At 42.6% G+C, this 25,189-nt stretch overlaps 1 protein-coding gene across 1 annotated transcript in view; it reads right to left on the bottom strand.

The window, feature by feature from the left end:
* Positions 1 to 2,155: 2,155 nt before the first annotated feature.
* Positions 2,156 to 25,189, bottom strand: part of LOC115110208 (G protein-activated inward rectifier potassium channel 1-like) — a 33,564-nt gene continuing 10,530 nt past the window's right edge. Inside the window, exons 2-3 of the mRNA XM_029635658.2 lie at positions 12,388 to 12,604; positions 2,156 to 3,276 (exon numbers count right to left, since the gene is read on the bottom strand). Coding sequence (XP_029491518.1) covers positions 2,630 to 3,276; positions 12,388 to 12,604 — 864 coding nt within the window. The 3' untranslated portion in view covers positions 2,156 to 2,629. The remainder of the gene's footprint in view (positions 3,277 to 12,387; positions 12,605 to 25,189) is intronic.

The raw sequence follows: 25,189 nt of genomic DNA, 5'->3' as shown, positions 1-25,189 counted from the left end.
GTGCCATTTGGTACGCAAACCAATTATTCATGCTCCTGGTATTTTTACCCAGTGGAGATGTTATCTCTGAGACAGATCTTTACCTAAATAACCTCTGACACTCCTGAATAAGACATCAAAATATGGAGCAGGAAATGATGGAGCACAGGAAAGGTCTTCAATATCCTTATTTTTAGGATGTAGCGAGTTCCCAACGGACCTTTAAATCGGTCTTTTGAGAACCGATAAGAAGGAGTAATGTCCATAGGTCCAGCGTATCTTCTAGCCTGATTTCCAGTCTGCTCACGCTATCACTGCCAACTCCACGTCACTCATTGTCATGTTAACCATGTATCTTCAGCCAGAGCGTTTACATCAGTCTCTAATAGTGACATTGACTAAGTGATGTACAGATGAAGGATCTTAATTTGAGCCAGTTGTCTACAGCAGGATAATAATCCTGCATCAACAGGAAATGTCAATCACAGTATTATGTGGATTATAATTAATCAACATTTTTGTAGGGGTTGATCATGTTTTCATAATGGAAAATTCAGTCTGAAACTTCAAAGTGAGAATTATTTCAGAAACCTTTTAAATCTCAAATACACTACAAGTTAAATGTTTTCTTCATTGCAGGAAAGTTCTCCTGCAACAAATGAAGAGACTACATCTGTATATGACAGTAATACGCTCTTGTGTGGTGCATCTATTCGTTCACACAGTATCTTTGTTAAGAGCATACGGTCTGTGACCATGATATTAGTGTATTGTAATCATCTTCTGAAGAGGTGAAGATTGAGCTCAGTCCCGGTCACTCATCCCTTTCCTCTTATTGTAATGAGGCTATTTATATTCATTGTTGTCGTGTGATTGGGTGACTTATCCTCTGCTGAGCCAGTGGAAGGAGTGTAGTGTTTAATACACACACACACACACACACACACTTACGGACTCTTTATGCTGCTAAATGAAAAGGTTGGAGTGTTTGGATCCGGTTAGGCTCTATCCTAAACTCTGAGTGGGCGAACGCAGTGAGGAATTCATTACCAGAGGCTAGAGATCGCTCCACGCAGGTCGGCGTGCACCTCAAGTAGGGAAAATCCAATTCCCCAGATCGATTCTCCTCCCTTTGTGGCATTGGTGGAGAAATTAGAGCTTGGTGGGTGGGTGGGAGTAACTATCATACATCCGTTGGTTCTGAACCCTCTACTCATAGGAGTGCTAAATCCCACTGAGGCCTGTATTGGCTGCATGCCAAGTAGCACCCCATTCCACATTCCAATGTTTTTAAACAGAGCCCTATGGTCCATTTGGGATGCAACCATGGACAAATCATCCCAAAGCCTACTTCGCTCTCTGTCCCTGAGCTCAGGTGACCCTCTCCACTCTTTCGTTTCTCTCAGTCCTCCATTGCTCTCTCCCTCTCCACATTTTCCTCTCCATTTGTTTGGGTGAGTAAAAGGCTGTGTCCATTTCAAAGCTTCTGTCCTTAAAGTCTGCCGTTGGACCTTATCATGGGAGACTTCATTGTGAGAGAAAAGTCTTGTGACTAATGTGTGTCCTATTCTATATAATAATCATAATCCATTTCAGCTACAATGGGCTACAAGTCAATTGAAAGAGTGTGTGTGTTTGTGTGTCTGTATGTCTGTTTGTCTGTTTAGCCATGCTGCTTGTCTCTGCCCATCTGAAGGGGGTGGACACTTCCTCCATTGTTTCACTCCCCATCCTCCACTCCCAAACACCAGCCAATCACCACCAAGGACAAGCCTCTGTCGGGGTCTCAAATGAGAGCCTGTTCCTTACGGGCCCTGGTAAGAAAATAGTGCACTCCACTATCGAGGGAATAGGGTGCCATTTGGGACGAAGACTGTGTTTTCTCTCTGGTATCAGCAGAGTCCATTATCCACTCATTCTGTTCAAAGGAGTAATGGAACTGTTATGGAAAGTGTTCCTCACCAGGAGCTAAGATTAGGCCATCAACAGCCCGTTGAATGTAAAAACCAAAGGTATTATGTAAACTAATGAGTAACAGATTACTATAACATACTGCCCAAATTATGAATAATAACAAAATAGTGTGATTGCATTTGAACTGCATTCTTAGCTAAGTAGATGCTCCCTTTGATGGAAACTAGAATATAGACAAAGGAAGTTGCAGGTACACCACATATTATCATCTTAAATATATTTTATTTGTTTAAAACTAAGACTATGTAGTGCATTCAGATGGATCGATTGTATACATGCACAATTCTTTAGAGTGTGTGTGTGATGAGGGAAAGATGAAGAACGTGTATGTGTTTGACCAGTATGAACACTTGCTATAAAACACCCATAAATCACAGTAATTCCAGTAAAGATTGTGTTTGAAAAAACAGAGTAAGGGACACACCGTCCATCATAGTTTTTTCCCCTTCCATATCATTGTCTTTCAGTATATTCAGTCACATTTCATTTTCTGTCTCCATAGTTTGATGTGTGGTCAAAAAGAAGTTAGACTCTGGGGATGCGTCCCAAATGACACCCTCTTCCCTACATAGTGCATTACTTTTGACCAGAGCCCCCTGGGCCCTGGTCTATTGTGGTGCACTATATAGGGAATAGGGTTCCATTGGGATGCATGCAAAGTCTGGTCATGATGACCTCAGCGGTCAGCATTCATCCTGCGTAATTTGGCCGGCAGGTTGTCCTCTGGTCGGCCCCCTCCTGAGGGCAGAGGGGTGTGGATGCGTGCGGAGACGGGGGCTGGGGTGGGGGGCAGCTGCAGGTCTCCAGTGGACTGGGTCATGGGTTCAAAGCCCACCTTCAAGGCCTTGAGCTGCAGCCGATCTGCAGCCTCTGGGTCGGGGGAGGAGCTGAGACGCTGCAACTTGAGAGGCAGGTCTCCAGTACTGCAGGCCTTCTCAGAGTGCTGGGAGCTCAGCATCAGAACCTTCCTCTGTAGGTCCTCCTTCCCAGACGAGCTCATCCTCTGAAGCTTACTGGGCAGCCTGGACTGCCCCGCCCGCTCTTCCCGGTCCGTAGTGTTAATGCAGTCCACAGAGAAGACCCGGGCACGTCGGGCGGCACCGTGGCTCTCGCCCAGCGTGGGGGTGGAGAGGGGTGAAGGCAGGGAGGACTTCTCATCGTGCTCCTTGACACTGTACGGTGGGGTGTTGACCTCGAAAGTGCTGTGGAACTGGGAGTAGTCCACCCTGAAGAATCCCTCCTCCAGAGACATGACGGGCAGGAAGCGGTGGCCCCACAACACCTCATCCTCCGTGTACGACGTCCGCGCCTGACACGTCATACCTGAGAGAGCGGTAGAAAGACAGAGAGAATTAAAAAGTCAAAAATCAGCCCTGTAATAACGGTCATTTCTGATAAATATGCTGAAAATACTGTGGAGTTCAGTTACCATCAAACAATAAGACGTAAAAGAAATAAAAATGAAGCAGCAAACAATCGCCCCGGCTTATCTAATCCTCTGCTTCCATCCCACTTGTTCTTTCTCTTCCGCTCTCATCATGTGTGGAAACAATTCCGTCTTTGAATTGTTGTCTGACAGCATGAGAAAAGAGCAATTTTCCTGACACAGACCTGCTTTGGCACAGACCTCCCTCACTCCGGCCATAAAGGGGAGATTTAAATACTGATGCGCCCGTAAATCTAGCCGGAAGACCTTTGCCGTTCCTCTGACGGCGTGTAGAAATGGCCACGGCGCTGTTACTCATCGAACCATTTCCACTAATAGGTTTGGCTGAGGCTGTCCCTGAGACAGAACAGCAGAGATATTTCATTCACTGTTCACCTCCCTCTGCCTCTGCAGAGTGTGGGGCCATTGGCTCAAATAAGCCAGATGGAAACAGCTGACTAAAGGACATATTGGCTGCAAGTCTTTCTAGGCTTAGAGTCATAGCTAGATACTTCTCTTTTCTATTTTTAGATCTAGCTCTGTCTCAATGAAATCTCATCCTATTTATTTTATTTATTTATTTCACCTTTATTTAACCAGGTAGGCAAGTTGAGAACAAGTTCTCATTTACAATTGCGACCTGGCCAAGATAAAGCAAAGCAGTTCGACAGATACAACGACAGAGTTACACATGGAGTAAAACAAACATACAGTCAATAATACAGTATAAACAAGTCTATATACAATGTGAGCAAATGAGGTGAGAAGGGAGGTAAAGGCAAAAAAGGCCATGGTGGCAAAGTAAATACAATATAGCAAGTAAAACACTGGAATGGTAGTTTTGCAATGGAAGAATGTGCAAAGTAGAAATAAAAATAATGGGGTGCAAAGGAGCAAAATAAATAAATTAATTAAATACAGTTGGGAAAGAGGTAGTTGTTTGGGCTAAATTATAGGTGGGCTATGTACAGGTGCAGTAATCTGTGAGCTGCTCTGACAGTTGGTGCTTAAAGCTAGTGAGGGAGATAAGTGTTTCCAGTTTCAGATATTTTTGTAGTTCGTTCCAGTCATTGGCAGCAGAGAATTGGAAGGAGAGGCGGAAAGAAAGAAAGAATTGGTTTTGGGGGTGACTAGAGAGATATACCTGCTGGAGCGTGTGCTACAGGTGGGAGATGCTATGGTGACCAGCGAGCTGAGATAAGGGGGGACTTTACCTAGCAGGGTCTTGTAGATGACATGGAGCCAGTGGGTTTGGCGACGAGTATGAAGCGAGGGCCAGCCAACGAGAGCGTACAGGTCGCAATGGTGGGTAGTATATGGGGCTTTGGTGACAAAACGGATTGCACTGTGATAGACTGCATCCAATTTGTTGAGTAGGGTATTGGAGGCTATTTTGTAAATGACATCGCCAAAGTCGAGGATTGGTAGGATGGTCAGTTTTACAAGGGTATTGTTTCAGTATGATATGTTAGATAAAGGAATAACGACAGACACCAATGTCAGGTTCAATAGCCTTGTTTGTGCATTGTACAAATCCCTACAACTGGAGTCCGGGGAACAGTCCGGCTAGTCGATTACCTATCAACTAGACTCCGTAACAGGTATGTTTGGCAGCATGAGTGAAGGATGCTTTGTTGCGAAATAGGAAGCCAATTCTAGATTTAACTTTGGATTGGAGATGTTTGATATGGGTCTGGAAGGAGAGTTTACAGTCTAACCAGACACCTAAGTATTTGTAGTTGTCCACGTATTCTAAGTCAGAGCCGTCCAGAGTAGTGATGTTGGACAGGCGGGTAGGTGCTGGTAGCGATCGTTTGAAGAGCATGCATTTAGTTTTACTTGTATTTAAGAGCAATTGGAGGCCACGGAAGGAGAGTTGTATGGCATTGAAGCTTGCCTGGAGGGTTGTTAACACAGTGTCCAAAGAAGGGCCGGAAGTATACAGAATGGTGTCGTCTGCGTAGAGGTTGATCAGAGACTCCTACAGCTGTTCTTTTGTATCCATGGCAATCACTAGAGGCCAAAGGTGACTCATCCCTTTGATCAGTGTTGTAAGGCATTTAATGATAATTACCTGTTGTTTATTTCTGCTCAGGCTAATAAGGAATGTCCTAACATCACCTTTACCAGATCCATACCTTGATGCTGCAGGAGCCTTGGGTCCTCACCTAACATCACTCCTATCAATGGTACTAATAGCCTTACTCATATCAATTAGTTGAATCTAATCTACCATAAACAAAACATGATAATCCTAAGTAAAGAGCAGTAACATTAGAGCAGAAATTGCAGCATCCATGCAACAATAAAAAGAAAACATGTAGCACCTGTAGCCGAGGAAAGGTTAGTCTGGTATTTCTGTTTGCATGATGTCCTATATGAAAAGGTCCCTATACCAGTGGTTGGTTACATTACATCCTGGTCATATTTAAAAAGGTCTCTAGGAGTCAGATAATGACCGGAGCATCATCCTGAGCACAGCCTTCTCTGGGTGCCTTATTAATAATTGTATTGGCGACATCGTCCCAAAAGTGACCGTACGTACATATCCCAACCAGAAGCCATGGATTACAGGCAACATCCGCACTGAACTAAAGGATAGAGCTTCCGCATTCAAGGAGCAGGACATTAACCCAGACTCTAATAACAAAATCCCATTACGCCCTCCGACGAACCATTCAACAGGGAAATTGTCAATACAAGACTAAAATCGCATCCTATTACATCGGCTCTGACGCTTGTCGGATGTGACAGGGCTTGCAAACTATCACAGATTATGAAGGGAAACTCAGCCACAAGCTGCCCAGTGACACGAGCCTACCAGATGCGCTAAATGTCTTCTATGCTCGCTTCGAGGCAAGCAACACTGAACCATGCGTGAGAGAACCAGCTGTTCTGGAGGACTGTGTGATCAAACTCTCCTTAGCCGATGTGAGAAAGACCTTTAAAGAGGTTAACATTCACAGGGCCAGATGGATTACCAGGAGGCATACTCCGAGAATGCGCTGACCAGCTGGCAAGTGTCTTCACTGACATTTTCAACCTCTCCCTGACTCAGTCTGGAATAGCTACATGTTTCAAGTAGATAACCATAGTCCCTGTGCCCAAAAATACCCAGGTAAACTTTAGAAATGACTATCGCCCCATAGCACTCACATCTGTAGCCATGAAATGCTTTGAAAGGCTGGTCATCATCCCAGACACCCTGAACCCACTCCAATTCACATACTGTCCCAACATATCCCTATTAAATCCCAATCTCTATTAACCTCCACACTGCCCTTTCCCACTTTGACAAAAGGACCTACAGTTGAAGTTTACATACATTAAGGTTAGAGTCATTAAAACTAATTTTTCAACCACTCCACAAATTTCTTGTAAACAAACTATAGTTGTGGCAAGTCGGTTAGGACATCTACTGTGTGCATGACACAAGTAATTTTCCTACAATTGTTTACAGACAGATTATTACACTAAGTTGACTATGCCTTTAAACAGCTTGGCAAATTCCCAAAAATTATGTCATGGCTTTAGAAGCTTCTGATAGGCTAATTGACATTATTTGAGTCAATTGAAGGTGTATCTGTGGATGTATTTCAAGGCCTACCTTCAAACTCAGTGCCTCTTTGCTTGACATCATGGGAAAATCAAAAAAATCAGCCAAGACCTCAGAAATTAAATTGTAGACCTCCACAAGTCTGGTTCATTCTTGGGAGCAATTTCCAAACACCTGAAGGTACCACGTTCATCTGTACAAACAATAGTACGCAAGTATAAACACCATGGGACCAAGCAGCCTTCATACCGCTCAGGAATGAGATGCGTTCTGTCTCCTAGAGATGAATGTACTTTGATGCGAAAAGTGCAAATCAATCACAGAACAACAGCAAAGGACCTTGTGAAGATGCTTGAGGAAACATGTACAAAAGTATCTATATCCACAGTAAAAAAAGTCCTATATCAACATAACCTGAAAGGCCGCTCAGCAAGGAATATGCCACTGCTCCAAAACCGCCATAAAAAAGCCAGACCACGATTTGCAACTGCACATGGGGACGAAGATCGTACTTTTTGGAGAAATGTCCTCTGGTCTGATGAAATAAAAATAGAACTGTTTGGCCATAATGACAATCGTTATGTTTGGAGGAAAACGGGGGAGGCCTGTAAGCCAAAGAACACCCTCCCAACTGTGAAGCATGGGGGTGGCAGCATCATGTTGTGGGGGTGCTTTGCTGCAGGAGGGGCTGGTGCACTTCACAAAATAGATGGCATCATAAGGGAAGAAAATTATGTGGATATATTGAAGCAAAATCTCAAGACATCAGTCAGGAAGTTAAAGCTTGGTCGCAAATGGGTCTTCCAATTGGACAATGACCCCAAGCATACTTCTAAAGTTGTGATATTGGAGTGGCCATCACAAAGCCCTGACCTCAATCCTATAGAAAATATGTAGGAAGAACTGAAAAAGCGTGTGCAAGCAAGGAGGCCTACAAACCTGACTCTGTCAGGAGGAATGGGCCAAAATTCACCCAACTTAATGTGGGAAGCTTGTGGAGGGCTACCCGAAACATTTGGCCCAAGTTAAACAATTGAAAGGCAATGCTACCAAATACTAATTGAGTGTATGTAAACTTCTGACCCACTGGGAATGTTATGAAAGAAAGAAATAGGAGAAACTCCCCAAATTCAGGTGTGCCAAGCTTGCTTCAACAAAGTGCTGAGTAAAGTGTCTGAATACTTATGTAAATGTGATATTAATACATTAGAAAACATTTCTCCCTGTATATAGCCATGTTATTTTCTACTCCCTATATATTGCCATGTCATTTCTACTCTTTTTTCCCCGTTATCCACTGTGTATTATTTTGATCTTATCTTTAACTCTGCATTGTTGGAAAAGGACCCATAAGTAAGCATTTCACTGTCTACACCTGTTATCTACAAAGCATGTGACAAATACAATTGTATTCAATTTTTTTATTTGATTTGACAGGTCAGGTTTGTATTTGACCTCAGCTCTTGTAAAATGATTTCCTTGACAATTATATCTGTATCGAGGGCCCTCACTTCATCAATAAGCACTTATGAGCCCTGTATTACTCTATTAAACAGAGCTGGCTGACTGCAGAAAGAGAAACTGATCCTTTCCCTGACATTTGACTGACACTGTCACGCCCTGACCATAGAGAGCCCTCGGTTCTCTATGGTGTTTAGGTCAGAGCGTGACAAGGGGGGTTATCTAGTTTCTAGGTTTCTAGGTTGGTGGTTTGTGTGGTTCCCAATTAGAAGCAGCTGGTAATCGTTGCCTCTGATTGGGGATCATATTTAGGTAGGCTTTTTCCCTACCTGCATTTGTGGGATATTGTTTTGTGTTTGTGCATCACGTAGTCACGTTTAGTTGTTTGTTTATTGATATATTTTGTTTTGGTTAAGTTTCTCTTTGAATTAAATATGTGGAACTCAACATCCGCTGCGCCTTAGTCCACTCATTTCCAAGATCGTGACAGACACAGTAATATCACTACCAAGGGGTTATCACAACCTAAGCCTAAGCTTATACCCAAACCTTTGACTATCCTCAACCCAAAGCTGAAATGGATTTAAAAAATATTATATTCCTGCATATAGAATTTGGTGATAATTCGCTCTAATTTTCCCATTGATGGCGGTGCAACAGGAAATGATGTGGCGTCAGGGCCCAGCGTTCCTGCCAGTTCGCCCCATCATCATCGAAGTGTCCTGAGTTACACTGACAGTCAGTTTTGTGGGTCTTGAATGAAAATCAAAGCGGCTGAGTAAGTGAGAAAACAGCTGGTGGACAGAGAGAGAGATGTGTCCCTGGAGAGAGCTTTATGTAAAAGCCTCCACTGGCACTCCTCAAGTGGAGCATTTCCATAATACAATGCCTCTTCTTCTCCTAGCCTCTTTTTAATCCTACTACTGGCTCTCTTCATCTAACACACACACACACACACACACACACACACACACACACACACACACACACACACACACACACACACACACCTGTCAGAAAGCTGTGACAATTAGGCCTACGTAACATACATCTCTATTGGAACAGGAGCTGATGCACAATCGTAGTGGTAGTAGAGAGACCTCATAACCATCCAGTCAAACACCAGAAGGATGCAAAGGCTGTCCGTTGTTGACAGAAGGTTTCTCAAATGGCAGGACAATGCGCTGTCTGTCTCTCAGTGGATTATATGGATTTATTTCTCTGGGGAGTAAGGGTTGTACACTGTGCACGGAACCACACAGGTGACCAAGGCCAACTCATTCATACAGAACAGACCCCCCACTCATCTGCCCGCTGCTTTGCTCCTCCGCTCAGAGAACCACAGTCCTGCTGAGAGAGAGAGAGAGAGAGAGAGAGAGAGAGAGAGAGAGAGAGAGAGAGAGAGAGAGAGAGAGAGAGAGAGAGAGAGAGAGAGAGAGAGAGAGAGAGAGAGAATGAGAGAGAGAGAGAGAATGAGAGAGAGAGAATGAGAGAGAGAGAGAGAGAGAGAGAATGCGAGAGAGAGAATGAGAGAGAGAATGAGAGAGAGAGAATGAGAGAGAGAATGAGAGAGAGAGAGAGAGAGAGAGAGAGAGAGAGAGAATGAATGAGAGTGAGAGTGAGAATGAGAGTGAGAATGAGAGAATGAGAGAGAGAGAGAGAGAGAGAGAGAGAGAGAGAGAGAGAGAGAGAGAGAGAGAGAGAGAGAGAGAGTGAGAATGAGAGAGAGAGAGAGAGAAGGGGCTAAAAGGGGCTAAACGGTTGGCTGCAGCCTGCCTTAATGACATTATCAACAGAGCACAGACCGTGCTCCCTGCCTGCTCATCCCACCCTCCTCCTCTAAGCCCAGGACAATGAGAAGGGAGGAGGGGAGAAGAACAGAGGAGAGATGAAAGGAAAAAGAAAAGGGAGCAGAGAAATAAATAAATTATGCCAGAGAAGACAGACTTTGTTATTTATGTATGAGTATTAGGATGAGGCATCGTATTGTTCGATGTAGAAGACAGAAAAACACTTTTGTTGCCGTAGGCGACCCAGCACACCTGCAGCCTGCCTGTAGTTCAGTACAGCTGTTGTGTTCAACGTCTCTTACTGTTTCAGAATGATCCCAGAATTAACCCTGCATTCTGCCCAGTGAGAAATATAGTAAAGCTTCAGCGGAACCCCCATCTTATTTATCTAAGTGACATTCGCATCTATTATACATGGGGTAGGGATGAAAACCATCCCGCATGTAAAAAAACATCCTTCATAATTAAATCAAGGAAGCCATTCCCTGGTGCTGTCCTCAATACCCAACATCCACATCTCCACTGCTCGCTCTGTTTACCACTGAACGCCTCCTGATATCTGCTACATTCTTACAGGGCTTTGGAGATTCAGAGAGATGTGTTAGTCTGACTATCTCCAGAATCTGGATGGAGATATTGCATGGGGATATGTGGCAGGTTGACATGAAGAAGTAAGACTGATGAGCACATGAGAATACAGTTTAATTCGAGTTCAGATAATGGAGGAGAGAGAGAGGAATAACAGAATTGCAAGCTAAAGGGTGGAGATAGGGAAATAGCAACCCACCGAATGGAAAGAGATTACAGTCGGGGTGAAGGAAGAAAAGGACTAATTAAAGGCCCAGTGTCGTCAAAATTCTTTTTTTTCTCCTGTGTTTTGTATCATATTGTACAACAGCTGATGAAACTACCACTGTAAATACGTGACATTTTTTTTATCAGTGTTATTTCCTGATAGTTGCTGGTTAACCCTCCTGTTGTGTTCGTTTCATGTTAATTAATTCTGTGTTCCCGGTCCAAAATGACCGCCATTATAGCTGATTATAAATCCATAATAATACATATATTATCACCTAATGTTGTGTTAGATCTTTTTATCAACTTAAGTTCTTGTGAACATTACAAGTTTGGAACTTCTATTTGCTATTTATGGCCTGTAGGCCTCATTAACCTGAGCTCGTACAACTTGTTTTTGAGTTTAAAAAAAAGCGTAATGTATCAATTATTTTGACTATAACAAATACTCAGATCAAATATATTGTGCTATTTATCACAGACTACTTTGTGTAGTTTAACAGACTCTCTCTCCTCTTCACCAGTGTCATGATCAAAGATATGATCAAGAGCCTCACATACAGTATATCGTTTGGTCATTGTGCTGCCACAGAAAGAATTGTGAACAAGGCCTCAAAAAAGATTCATATACCAGAGGTATATATTATTGAAACAATGTTGCGATTGTTTGTGAGAAGGCCAACAGGTGTGGTTCCCGTGGGGGTTGCCATGGAAGCCAAGAAAGGGAGTGAGGTGTGCGTGTGTGTGCTCAAACCTACATGCGTGTGGGGGTCTGGGAGAGGAAGTGTGTCCATCTGATGAATGGGCATGTGTCTGAACTCAATATTATACACTAATTGTAGTCTCACCCATTCATTTCTAATGACTGCTCATTTTTGACCAGGAACACCACAGGTACATAAGTTAAATAGCATTTTATGGAAATCATCCAAAAGTATTTAGTGTGTTCAGATGCCCTGTGTGGACAAAGTCATGGAACCTTATGACAATCAGATTAAATGAACTACATTTTTCAGAGAGAAAACTTGTAAATCGGTCCAATTCGACCGGAACACAGCAGGAGGGTTAAAATACAATCTACACAGGACCTTCTAATCCGCAGGTTTGAATGGGCGGGAGTTTTGGCTTTCCATCGTGAAACTTGCTTTTGTGAAACAGTTTTGCCCCAAAAATATTTATGCCAATTTGAATGGAAATCTATTTCAGTAAGGTACTTCATTGTTACCCAGAAATTAAATGGCTGCATTGGGCCTTTCAAAAGGAGCAGCCTCTTTAGGAAGAAGAGAGTAAGGGGTTAAAAGGAGGAGAAAGGGTAGTGAAAGAATAATCCATTAATAACCAGGAAAGAAGGGTAGGAAGAAGAGAGTAAAGGGTTAACAGGAGGAGAGAGGGTCGTGGTTCTTCACCTGTGGTCTCAACAATGCCCTCCAGGATGACAACAATCTCAAACTGCTCGTTCATGAGGGAGCGCTGGGACAGGTCAAAGAAAGGACTCTTAGGATTGATCTCGTGGCAGATGGTGAGAGGTGACACTAGGAAGAGCTGGTCCGCACCCGTCCCAAAACCCACATCCAGCTCACACTGGTCCAGGGGTAGGAACTCTCCCTCCGGGGTCTGACGAGACTGGGAGAGATGGAGGGCGAGAGAGGGAGGGGGAGGAGAGAAAGGAGAAATAGGGGGAGGGAGAGAGAGAGAGAGAAAGATTTTTTTTTAAATTACTTTGAACTGTAGACTTGCATTTTTCCACTCTACCATGGCTTCTGTTGGAGTCACTTTGCAGTGCTAGCAAGATGATTGTAGATAACAGTGTGACTGGAGCAGAGAAGCCTGGAGCCTATCAATCTTCTCTACACCACCACATGCTGTTTGTCTTGTTGTTAATTTCCTATTTTCTTCCCTTCCGGAGGTGGGTGAGTGGACAGCACATAAACCAGAACAAAGTAGGCAGGCAAAAGTAATATAGGAACATTTCAGGACATGGGGGTCCATATATCGATATATATGATAGAACCTTCATATATATCGCTATATATGATAGAACCTTCATGTTTCAGGTGCCATGGCCTTCAGCAAAATGTACCTATTTTCTCTTATCGCCCAGCACACCATCCCATTCCCCTCGCCTTATCTACAACCCAGGGAAGCACTACACATCTGTGCAAGGAAACAACCACCAAACTCTGCTAGTTTCACCACTCTCCAAGGTGAGACACACACACACATAAATGCACACTCTGTCTTTCTCTCCTTCCCCGTACCACGTGGGAGCGCCCGACGGCATTCCTTCCTCTGAATATTCAAGGCTGAAGGTCGAGTCATGCATCCTCCGAAACATGACCCGCCAAACTCCGCTTCTTAACACCCGCCCACTTAACCCGCAGGCCAGCTGCACCAATGTGTCAGAGGAAACACTGTTTAACTGACAACCATCCTCAGCCTGCAGGCGCCCAGCCCGCCACAAGGAGTCGCTAGAGCACGATGAGACAAGTAAAATCTCCCGGCCAAACCCTCCCCTAACCCAGACGACGCTTGGCCAGTTGTGCACCGCCCTATGGGACTCCCAGTCATGGCTGATTGTGACACAGCCTGAGATAGAACCCGGGTCGGTAGCAAGCCTAGCCCTTCATATTCATTTGCAGTGGGCCTGTCGAGGATTAGATGAGGAGGTGGTGAGAAAACCCTGTTTAGACAGACCCAACCTATGGCTTGCTAACTGGTGCGGAAGCATTTCATTGCCCAGCTGGGCTCTCAGCTGTCTGAGCTAAGCTGAACTGGGCTCTTCTCTTTAACTCTCTCTGTCTCTTTCGTTCTCTCTCACTCGTTCTGAAGCCCTCTCTAATAGTTCTCTCTCTGTGTCTCCCTCCGCTCCCCTCTCTTTTCCTTACACCACTCTCTGTATCTCGCTGTAAGTCTGTGCACAATGCACCTGCTGGGATTTTCCGTGAGGAAAATAAGAGGGATAATGAACGTGAATGGGCCAATCAGCAGAAACAATAACAAAGCCGGCTCCCCACCACTGTTTCTGTAAAAACTGAGGGATTGGGCTGGATTCACTTCCAAATTCATAGACAGAGCCATTGATGCAGGGACTGGCCATCCATGATATTAAGATGATAGTTTTAACCCATTTTTGAGGCTATACAGTGTTTGTTTACATTTATTTGGTTGGCAAACATTGGAGTAAAACAAGCTTATATTTTAGGTTCTGATGGGGTACGGCAGTTAAAGTAAGCTCATAAGTTATATTCTTCAAGAATCAAGGGGAATATATAATTCATTTATGTCCACAAATGGATGTAGCAACGGCTGATTGGCCATTTGAGACATGCTTTTTGTCAGAAATTGAGGTTTTGTGGTTCAAATTGAAGGACAACTGAGTGTGGAGAGTTGCAGAATTGTTTCTATTCCCACTGTTTTGGAGTGTTGTTATTCACATTGAAGAACACAATCTTAATATTATTTTATGTTTTTCTTTTTTTTTTTTACTTTCTTTCTCTCTCTGTACAGTAAGTCTCCAAACGGAGGGAATGATTCTTACTGCAGTTTTCTCATCTCTGTTTCTTATCTCAGCCTTCCTGATAATTGGGATGATGTGTCAGCCTCACCGCCTACACACACCTCACCTCTAACTCTTTTCTACCGCACACACACACACACACACACACACACACACACACACACACACACACACACACACACACACTGCTGTTGCTGTTTTAGGATCCTTTTATCCTGCCTCCAACCCCTGCTATATGAATCTCGAGAGCATTTCCAGTACTTCCAGACCAAACCATAGAACCTGTAATGGGCAGTAATATTTGACGTGTATGTACAGTATATTATGTATACCTCACTTCTAGTCCTTGGGTTCATGACATCAGGAGTTTCTTACATGGGAGCATTGTCAATGTCCTTTTGACATGCCAATGTCCCTAAGTACAAATTCCTTAAACTAAGTTCAATAAAACATAATTTTTTGTTAACGGTAGAAAGATTACATCAGTTATTATCTTTTTATTTAACCTTTATTTAACTAGGCTAGTCAGTTAAGAACAAATTCTTATTTACAATGACAGCCTTCCCCCTGGCCAAACCCTAACCCGGACGACGCTGGACCAATTGTGCGCCAGCCTATGGGACTCACAATCACGGCCGGTTGTGACAGCCTGGAATCAAACCAGGATCTGAAGTGACGCCTCTAGCACTGAGATGCAGTGCCTTAGACCGCTGTGCCACTCGGGAGCCCCAATCAGTTCTCAACATTTGTGAAGCATTAATACAATCAAGAGTTACTAGTCACTGTTTGGCTTTGCATGTTGTCAGATTGGTTGGTCTGGTCAATCGTATCCTTAAAGTTTATCAAGAATGAATTAGATGGATAAAAGCAGAAATGAAAGGCCATTACATGCATACAGTGCATTCGGAAAGTATTCAGACCCCTTGACCTTTTCCCCATTTTGTTATGTTACAGCCTTATTTTAAAATGCATTAAATAACGTTTTTCCTCATGAATCTCCCAACAATAACCCACAATGACAAAGCAAAAATTGTTTTTTAGAATTCCCCAAGAACAGTGGCCTCCATCATTCTTAAATGGAAGAAGTTTGGAACCACCAAGCCTTTTCATAGAGCTGGCCGCCCAGCCAAACCGAGCAATCGGGGGAGAAGGGCCTTGATCAGGGAGGTGACCAAGAGACAGATGGTTACTCTAACAGAGCTCCAGAGTTCCTCTATGAAGATGGGAGACACTTCCAGAAGGACATCCATCTCTGCAGCATTCCAACAATCAGGCCTTTATGCTAGATTGGCCAGATGGAAGCCACTCCTCAGTAAAAGGCACATGACAGCCCACTTGGAGTTTGCCAAAGGGCACCTAAAGGACTCTCAGACCATGAGAAACAAGATTCTCTGATCTGATGAAACCAAGATTGAACTTTTTGGCCTGAATGCCAAGTGTCACGTCTGGAGGAAACCTGGCACCATCCCTACGGTGGAGCATGGTGGTGGCAGCATCATGCTGTGGGGATGTTTTTTAGCGGCAGGGACAGGGAGACTAGTCAGGATCGAGGGAAAGATGAATGGAGCGAAGTACAGAGAGATCCTTGATGAGAACCTTCTCTAGAGTGCTCAGGACCTCAAATTTGGGCTAAGCTTTACCTTCCAACAGGGCAACGACCCTAAGCACACAGCCAAGACAACACAGGAGTGGCTTCAGGACAAGTCTCTGAATGTCCTTGAGTGGCCAAGCCAGAGCCCGGACTTGAACCCGATCTAGACGTGACTCTCAGTGTTTTATTTTTTATACATTTGCAACATTTCTAAAAACCTGTTTTTGCTTTGTCATTATGGGGTATTGTGTGTAGATTGATGAAGGGGGAAAGTATTTATTTAACAAAATGTGGAAAAGGTCAAGGGGTCTGAATACTTTCCAAATGCACTGTAATTAAAGTTACACTATTACAAGTGTCAAATTGTACTTTTCTTTGAGAAAGACAGAACAATCAATTGAAAAAGCCTCTTCCCCAGGCCTCCCGAGTGGCGCTGCAGTCTTGAGGCGTCACTACCGACCCGGGTTCTATCCCATGCTGTGACACAAAACGGCCGTAACTGGGAGTCCCATAGGGCGGCGCATAATTGGCCCAGTGTCGTCTGGGTTAGGGGAGGGTTTGGCAGGGGGGGCTTTACTTGGCTCATCGCGCTCTAGAGACTCCTTGTGGCGGGCTGGGCGCCTGCATACTGACTTCAGTTGTCAGTTGAATGGTGTTTCCTCCAACATATTGGTGAAGCTGGCTTGTGGGTTAAGTGGGCGGGTGTTAAGAAGCGGAGTTTGGTGGGTCATGTTTCGGAGGACGCATGACTCGACCTTTGCCTCTCCCGAGCCCGTTGGGGAATTGCAGCGATGAGACAAGTAATTGGATCGCAATTGGATATCATGAAATTGGGGAGAAAAAGGGGTTTTAAAATCAATTAAAAACTCTCCCCTCTGGGAGGAAGTTTGCCTTAAAAATATGAAAACCATATTCATGAAAACAAATCACCCCAAGATCAATAAAGAAGCATGTCAAAAACAAAAAGCAATAAAATGTTCTGTAAAACAGTTGGATAACAACAAAGGTATTAACACAAGCCGTTGTCTAGTAAGATTTAGCATCAATCAATATTCAAATTTAAAAAACAAATGTATTTGGTTGCTGAATTATCTCAATGTTCTCTGCCGACAGGTCATAAAAGCAATTTCGAACTGGTTTCTCAACCACCAGAGGAGAGGGTCTTCAAAGTAAATGTGTTGAAATGTTTTTTTTCTCCCAATCAGGAAGTAGAGATTTACCTGCATCTTTAAACATGTAATAATTGGTATGTGACTAACTCCGTGTTCTGTCTCTGGAGACAGAGCTGTCGTATGTAACAAAATGTACTTCCAACCTCACAAAATCACATTCAAATATTAATTTTAAAACTATGCTATCTTTAGCAAGTCACCTATCAAAATTCAAAATACAACTTGGGAGTGAGATCCAAAGCTCACCCACTGCTTGTGCAAATCAAATATGAATCATTTGATTTGTAAACCCAATCTGAGCCCCCTCTTGAAAACACACACATCCATAGAGGTGGGTGTGGTCAACAGGAAGATTTGACCATGCGTCAACATTAACATTAATCTGATCCCTTGCAAACCAACATAAGCCATTTTGTCTTGCATTGTGTGTGACAACAAAGTGAGAACAGTTAAATGTAATGTGGTCACCACACAAGATTCAAATTGTTTCGGGATAACCTAAAACAAGACAAGTTAGCTGTGTGTTAGTAAGCCTGTCAGTATAATTGTTGAGCAAAACATTGGGTTATTCTCCAGACAGGACAGAAACAGTAAGACATGGAACATACAGTTGAAGTCAGAAGTTTACATACACTTAGGTTGGAGTCATTAAAACTCGTTGTTCAACCACTCCACAGATTTCTTGTGAACAAATTATAGTTTTGGCAAGTCGGTTAGGACATCTACTGTGTGCATGACACAAACAAACAATTGTTTATGGACAGATTATTTCACTTATAATTCACTGTATCACAATTCCAGTGGGTCAGAAGTTTACATATACTAAGTTGACTGTGCCTTTCAACAGCTTGGAAAATTCCAGAAAATTATGTCATGGCTTTAGAAGATTCTGATAGGCTAATTGACATAATTTGAGTCAATTGGAGGTGTACCTGTGGATGTATTTCAAGGCCTACTTTCAAACTCAGTGCCTCTTCACTTGACATACTGGGAAAATCAAAAGAATTCAGCTAAGACCTCATAAAACATTTTTTTAGACCTCCACAAGTCTGGTTCATCCTTGGGAGAAATTTCCAAACGCCAGAAGGTACCACGTTCATCTGTACAAACAATAGTACCAAGTATAAACACCATGGGACCAAGCAGCCTTCATACCGCTCAGGACGGAGATGCATTCTGTCTCCTAGAGATTAACGTACTTTGGTGAGAAAAGTGCAAATCAATCACAGAACAGCAGCAAAGGACCTTGTGAAGATGCTGGAGGAAACATGTACAAAGTGTTTATATCCACAGTAAAAACGAGTCCTATATCGACATAACCTGGAAGGCCGCTCAGCAAGGAAGAAGCCACTGCTCCAAAACAACCATAAAAAAGCCAGACTATGGTTTGCAACTGCACATGGGGACAAAGATCATACTTTTTGCAGAAATGTCCTCTGGTCTGATGAAACAAAAATAGAACTGTTTGGTCATAATGACCATCGTTATGTTTGGAGGAAAAAGGGGGAGGGCTGCAAGCTGAAGAACACAATCCCAACCATGAAGCAAAAGGGTGGCAGCATCATGGTGTGGGGGTGCTTTGCTGCAGGAGTGACTGGTGCACTTCACAAAATATATGGCATCATGAGGAAGGAAAATTATGTGGATATATTGAAGCAAAATCTCAAGACATCAGTCAGGAAGTTAAAGCTTGGTCGCAAATAGGTCTTCCAAATGGACAATGACCCCAAGCATACTTCCAAAGTTGGGGAAAAAATGGCTTAAAGGACAACAAAGTCAAGGTATTGGAGTGGCCATCACAAAGCCCTGACCTCAATCCTATAAAACATTTGTGGGCAGAACTGAAAAAGTGTGTGCGAGCAAGGAGGCCTACAAACCTGACTCAGTTACATGAGCTCTGTCAGGAGTAATGGGCCAAAATTCACCCAACTTATTGTGGGAAGCTTGTGGAAGGCTACCCAAAACGTTTGACCCAATTTAAACAATTTAAAGGCAATGCTACCAAATACTAATTGAGTGTATGTAAACTTCAACTGTATAATGTAGACAAACGTATGCCTATATGGAACAAAGTGAAAGAGTTGCCTGGGCCAAGGTCTTCTATCAGAGTCCGTTCAAAAGTGGGATAATCATAATCTGCCATTAAAAATGCAATAAAATCCACTGTTTCACATTGAGAGCTGAGTATGTTATGGAAAACCAACCAGCCGAACGCGATTCCCTTTTATCGTGCACATAAAAGGGACGTCGAGCCGAAGCTGAGAAATGTATCTAAGTAATCAGCTTTCCATTGTGTCAGTGATTAGCTAAAATGATAGAAAAAGAATCAACATTCACAGGTTGAATCATAAAAAGTTCAAATCTGAAATCTAATCAGTCGGACATGTCATATTTACTGTGTAAGGGGAAAGAGTCAATCATCATTGTAACACGCAGACAAATGTAAACATTGGAAACTCCTATCAATACCTTAGACCATCCTGTGTAGCCTATTAACAAACAGCCACCCAGCCAGCCACTGGGTATCGGAGGGGTGGGACAAACTCATAACATATCAGATGGACTTGGCCAGATGCACAATACGCATATGAATAGAAATCCCCCTCAGAAATCTAACACAACTGACTACCATACCAGATTAAAAGGGTTAAATATTCTAAACATATGTTTGAGACTACATTGTAGCAGTCTCCCGGCTATGTTAGAATGACAGTTAGTCTGAGCATCTGAGCTCCAGGCAACTGCATTTTGAGTTTAAAGCGTTGGGGTAGAGTCTGCAGCCGTTTCTCAAACAAGTCAGGATATTTATAAAAGAGGGTTTGCTGAATAATTTGCTCTACAATGACATGCTCACACCATACATTGAGAGAATGTCTATACCTTGTAATTGACTAAAGTTGAATCCTGTCCTATGCGCAACCAAAACAAACGCACCAAAAAAACACTGCGGTCTGTCCAATGATCACGTTGTTGGTTAAAACGTACTATTCATGTTCTAAAACAAGGAACGCTTAACGAATTAGAGTTTCAATGAATAGGAAAAATGGCTGAGCTCTGTAGCTTGACCTGTCTGGTTGATGAGGAGAGGACGGGATTTGGGCAACACCAGGGAGGCTACAGACAAGTGCTATTCAAGTCTGAAACATTTGCTCTGTGTCTAGTTTAAGACGCATAAAGAAAGGAAGATTCCCAATTCCAAGGTTCCAACACTTCGATGCTAGATGACCCATCCTATACCTTGGTTGAAATGCCTGGGGGGATCCCTCCCCAGATCCCAACAAATTTTCACTACCATGTTTGTTTGCAGTGAGTACACTGTTTAGTATGCTGTTTATATATAACATAGTTAGATTCAACAGAACATACCTGGTTAGGACATGCTGTCCTAGATTAAATATTAGTGGCCCATGTAATAATTCCTTGGAATCTACAGGACCCCCCACCCCCAATCGAATGCTTTACTCAGGTGAGTTGCATGTTAGCATTGTCCGTAGTATGCCATTTCACATGAGGGGGTTTCATGGCCAGAATTTTTTTTAAACATTTTTTAATTTCACCTTTATTTAACCAGGTAGGCTAGTTGAGAACAAGTTCTCATTTGCAATTGCAACCTGGCCAAGATAAAGCAAAGCAGTTCGACACATACAACAACACATGGAATAAACAAACATACAATCAATTATTATTCTACAATGCAGAATAATAGTAAAAATAAAGAAAAACCCTTGAATGAGTAGGTGTGTACAAACTTTTGACTGGTACTGCATGAACAAAGAGATGCCCATTAGGCCAGATACCTAAAAATCTAGGGAATGAGAATTGATCATACAATCTTTCCTCCATGGACGGGATAGAGGATAAGAGAGAGAAGAAATGCATTTAATTCCATTTATAACATCTGAAGATGTAACCTTCTCAACCCAAAACCAAGCACCATTGGCCAATGAAACGATACCAAGTTAACCATGTAATCTGACCACTAAATCCCAATCTCCACAGGATGTCACAGCATCAAAGAGCTTGTGTGTGGGATGAGACCAATGTAAGTAAATTCCCTTTGCATAAGAGTAATTCAGAGTTCACCCTGTACAGATACAAGGATCCACAAAGATCATACATCCATATAGATAGAGGAGGCTTCTCAATCCTGTGTGTAAAGGTAGCCTAGCGATTAAGGGCGTTGGACCAGTAACCAAGAGGTCGTTGGCTCGAAACCCAGAGCCGATTAGATAAAAAAATAAGTTGATGTGCCCTTTAGCAAGCCACTTAACCCTAATTTCTCCTGTAAAGTTGCTCTGTGTAAGACCGTCTGCTAAATGACATAAATGCCAAGTCTGGTCTGATACTGACCTCCCCATGACATTGGCCTGTGGTCTAGTCCTCTGAGGTGCCAAACAGGGAATGATGCATCAGTTAATATCCTCTGGGATGCCAGGAAATATCACCACTGTCTTACCACACACTGAATCTCAATGAGCGGCACGGTGGGGTTTGTGTTATGATAAACTCATCTCTCTCTGTGTTCAGAGGGGATATTGTTCATGTCTACTATCAGGTGTTTACAGCCCAGTGAATACTGGACATGTGCTGGCTATTGTTCTTCTGTGTGTGGTTTAGCACCAAATTGGTTCTGGGCACTACTGCTTTTTACTTGCTGTCTGTGTCGGTTAAGATTAAAAAGACGGATGACTGTATCGCAAACGCTGACAAGCAAATCTTCCTGTGCCTGTGGCACTCTCCTCCACTCTCTTTGTGAAGCGGAAGAATCAGAGATAGCTGTTGGTGCACAGTCTTTCTCTCTACATCTCTGTCTCTGTTCAAACAAACACGCTAACCTTCCCACTGACATAACCAGACAGACAGGACATTTTAACTTGTCAATTCTAGATGTTTTTGGGAAGGCAGCACCAAACTGCTGGTATGATACATAACGTTCTGAGAACCAGATGTTTCTTAGAGCTTGGTGAGGGCCTGGTTGTCCTACAGTGTATGGTTATTTTGCATACAACTTTCCCACAACTTTCTGGGAATGGTGCACGATAGTTGTTTGGCTTGGAACATTCTCGGCACATTTATAGAACTTGACCAAAAAACATTATTTTCTTGGCATTTCATTACTTTAATAGAATGTTTCCTAAAAAGTTCAAACATGGTTACATTTCATTTCAATTTTTAAATGTTATAGCAATGTTCTTCAACTGGTTTAACATTGGAAATGTACTCAAATAGTTCAGATAACGTTAAGGAAAAACTTTTTTTTGTGGGAATTTCAGTACTTCAGTTTCCTACATGTTTTCTCGTGGTTCTATTTAAAGTCATGTTCTCAAATTGTTCCGAGAATATTAAGGAAAATTCCCATAAAAACCACAAGAAAACTTTAGTAACATTCAGAGAATGTTCTAAGAATGTTATTTAAAAACATATACATTCCGTTCTCAGCATCAACAAAACTCTCTTATATCCTCTACCTTGTTAAGTGTTTACAGGTGTGTTGGCCGTGCCTGCTAATTGGCCACACCTGATCTCAATGAGTGCTTGTTTCCTTTGAAATGTGCTCTGTTTGAATAGACTAAAAAGAACAGCTTTTATGAGTAAAAGAACATGGCATGCTAGCGCCATCCTGGTGGTGCAGTGGACTAATTCCATGGATTGAAAAAATGAGATTATAGGTTTGAATCTCACCCATTCTGAGTCACAATAAAAAACATGTTTGCATGATTAATGCCCAAGGAAAATAATTTACATGTGTCCTATCTGTGCTTTGAGTTTAAAATAGTTAAACAAAAATAAACTAGCAGTCTTATTACAAGTCTTATTGAAACATTCAGTGAAAGTTTTAAGGAAGTTATTTAAAAACCTCCCAATAACCTAGAATTTCCATTCTCAGAGCGTTAATAAGCACTTTGAGATTATTTATGTAATGAACAGCGCTATAAAACCTCAGAGGAAAACCTTCAGGGAACCATAGTAAACCATTCTCAGAACCTCCCTGCAACCAAAAAAAGTCCGTTCCCATAAATGGCAACATTTTCACTCCCATGCTCAGAACATTTTTAAAAATGTGCCGGTCAGGAATCGTATGGCTTTATTCCTAGAACCAATGGGAAACCAAAAATGTTTGTTCCTACAACTTCTGAGGAACCAAATGTGCTAACTGGGATGGGTATGTGTCTGGCAGGTTAACATTTCTTGCCTTGAGTCTTGTCCTGTAGGCAGAACAGCTATTTCCCCTTAGATAGGATAGCTGCAAAGACAAAATTGGCTATATTGTAAAAGTTAATGAAAACAAACATTTGCTTTTTGGTCATAATTTAAGGTTAGGAATAAGGGTAAACAATGTGGTTAATGTTAGATTTACGGTTAGGTTTAAAATATGATGTTATGACTTTGTGCTTGTGGCAGCTAGCCTCCAGAACAAGATTCATGATGAAAAAGACGCTAACTTGTGTGTTTTTTGTTTTCTGTGTGTGTGTCTGTTTTTTGTTTTACTATCCTTGTGGGGACCAGAAGTCCTCTCAAGGATAGTAAAACAAGGAAAATTGGGCACATTTGTGTAGTAATGGTGCCGGAGAGGATGGCTGCCGTTTTATCTCTCTTAACCAACTGTGCTATTTTGTTTGTTTTTTCGCATTGTTTGTAACTTGTTTTGTACATAATGTTGCTGCTACCGTCTCTTATGACCGAAAAGAGCTTCTGGACATCAGAACAGCGATTACTCACCTTGAATTGAATAAATCATCTTTCTTTAATGAGTCAGACGAGAGGGATTTACTCCAGACATGTGAACAGGCCCTCATCCCCGTCATTCGTAGGAGAAAAAGACAGAGATTTCGAGGAAGGTGATCGGGGTGCCTTGTCAGGATCAGGCGACGAGTGGTTATGTTTGCCAATGTACAAAAAATAAATGGGATGAACTAAAAGCACGTATATCCTACCAGCGGGACATTAAAAACTAATATCTTATGTTTCACTGAGTCGTGGCTGAACGATGACATTAATAACATACAGCTGCCGGGTTATACACTCTATCAGCAGTATAAGATAAGATAAGGGATGGCGGTCTATGTATATTTGTAAACAACAGCTGGTTCACGATATCTAAGGAAGTCTTGAGGTTTTGCTCGCCTGAGGTAGTGTATCTCATGATAAGCTGTAGACCACACTAGAGTCCTCAAGTCCTTTTCTTCACCTGACCTAGAATTCCTCAAGTCCTTTTGTTTACCTGACCTAGAATTCCTTACAATCAAATGCCGACCGCATTATCTACCAAGGGAATTCTCTTCGATTATATACAGCCATCTATACCCCCAAGCAGACACTTCGAAGGCCATGAAAGAACCTCATTGCACTCCATGTAAACTGGAAACCATATATCCTGAGGCTGCATTTATTGTAGCTGGGGATTTAAACAAAGCTAATCTGAAAACAAGGCTCCCTAAATTTTATCAGCATATCAAATGCGCGACCCGGGCTGGAAGCATTCTGGATCATTGTTACTCTAACTTCCGCGACGCATACAAAGCCCTCCCTTGCCATCCTTTTGGCAAATCTCACCACGACTCCATTTTGTTGCTCCCAGCCTATAGACAGAAACTAAAAAAGGAAACGCCCGTGCTCAGGTCTATCCAACCCTGGTCTGACCAATCGGATTCCAAGCTTCAAGATTGCTTCGATCACGTGGACTGGGATATGTTCCGGGTAGCATCAGACAATAACATTGATGTATACGCAGACTCTGTGAGCGAGTTTATTAGCAAGTGCATCGGTGATATTGTGACTATTAAAACCTTCCCCAACCAGAAACCGTGGATTGATGGCAGCATTCGCGCATAACTGAAAGCGCGAACCACTGCTTTAAATCATGGCAAGGCGACCGGAAACATGACCGAATACAAACAGTGTAGCTATTCCCTCCGCAGGGCAATCAA

The sequence above is a fragment of the Oncorhynchus nerka genome, linkage group LG21, assembly GCF_034236695.1.
Source record: "Oncorhynchus nerka isolate Pitt River linkage group LG21, Oner_Uvic_2.0, whole genome shotgun sequence".
In the NCBI taxonomy this organism is placed as follows: Eukaryota; Metazoa; Chordata; class Actinopteri; order Salmoniformes; family Salmonidae; genus Oncorhynchus; species Oncorhynchus nerka.
Note: the sequence above shows the minus strand (reverse complement) of the source record. Positions and strands in the feature narration are given on the sequence as shown.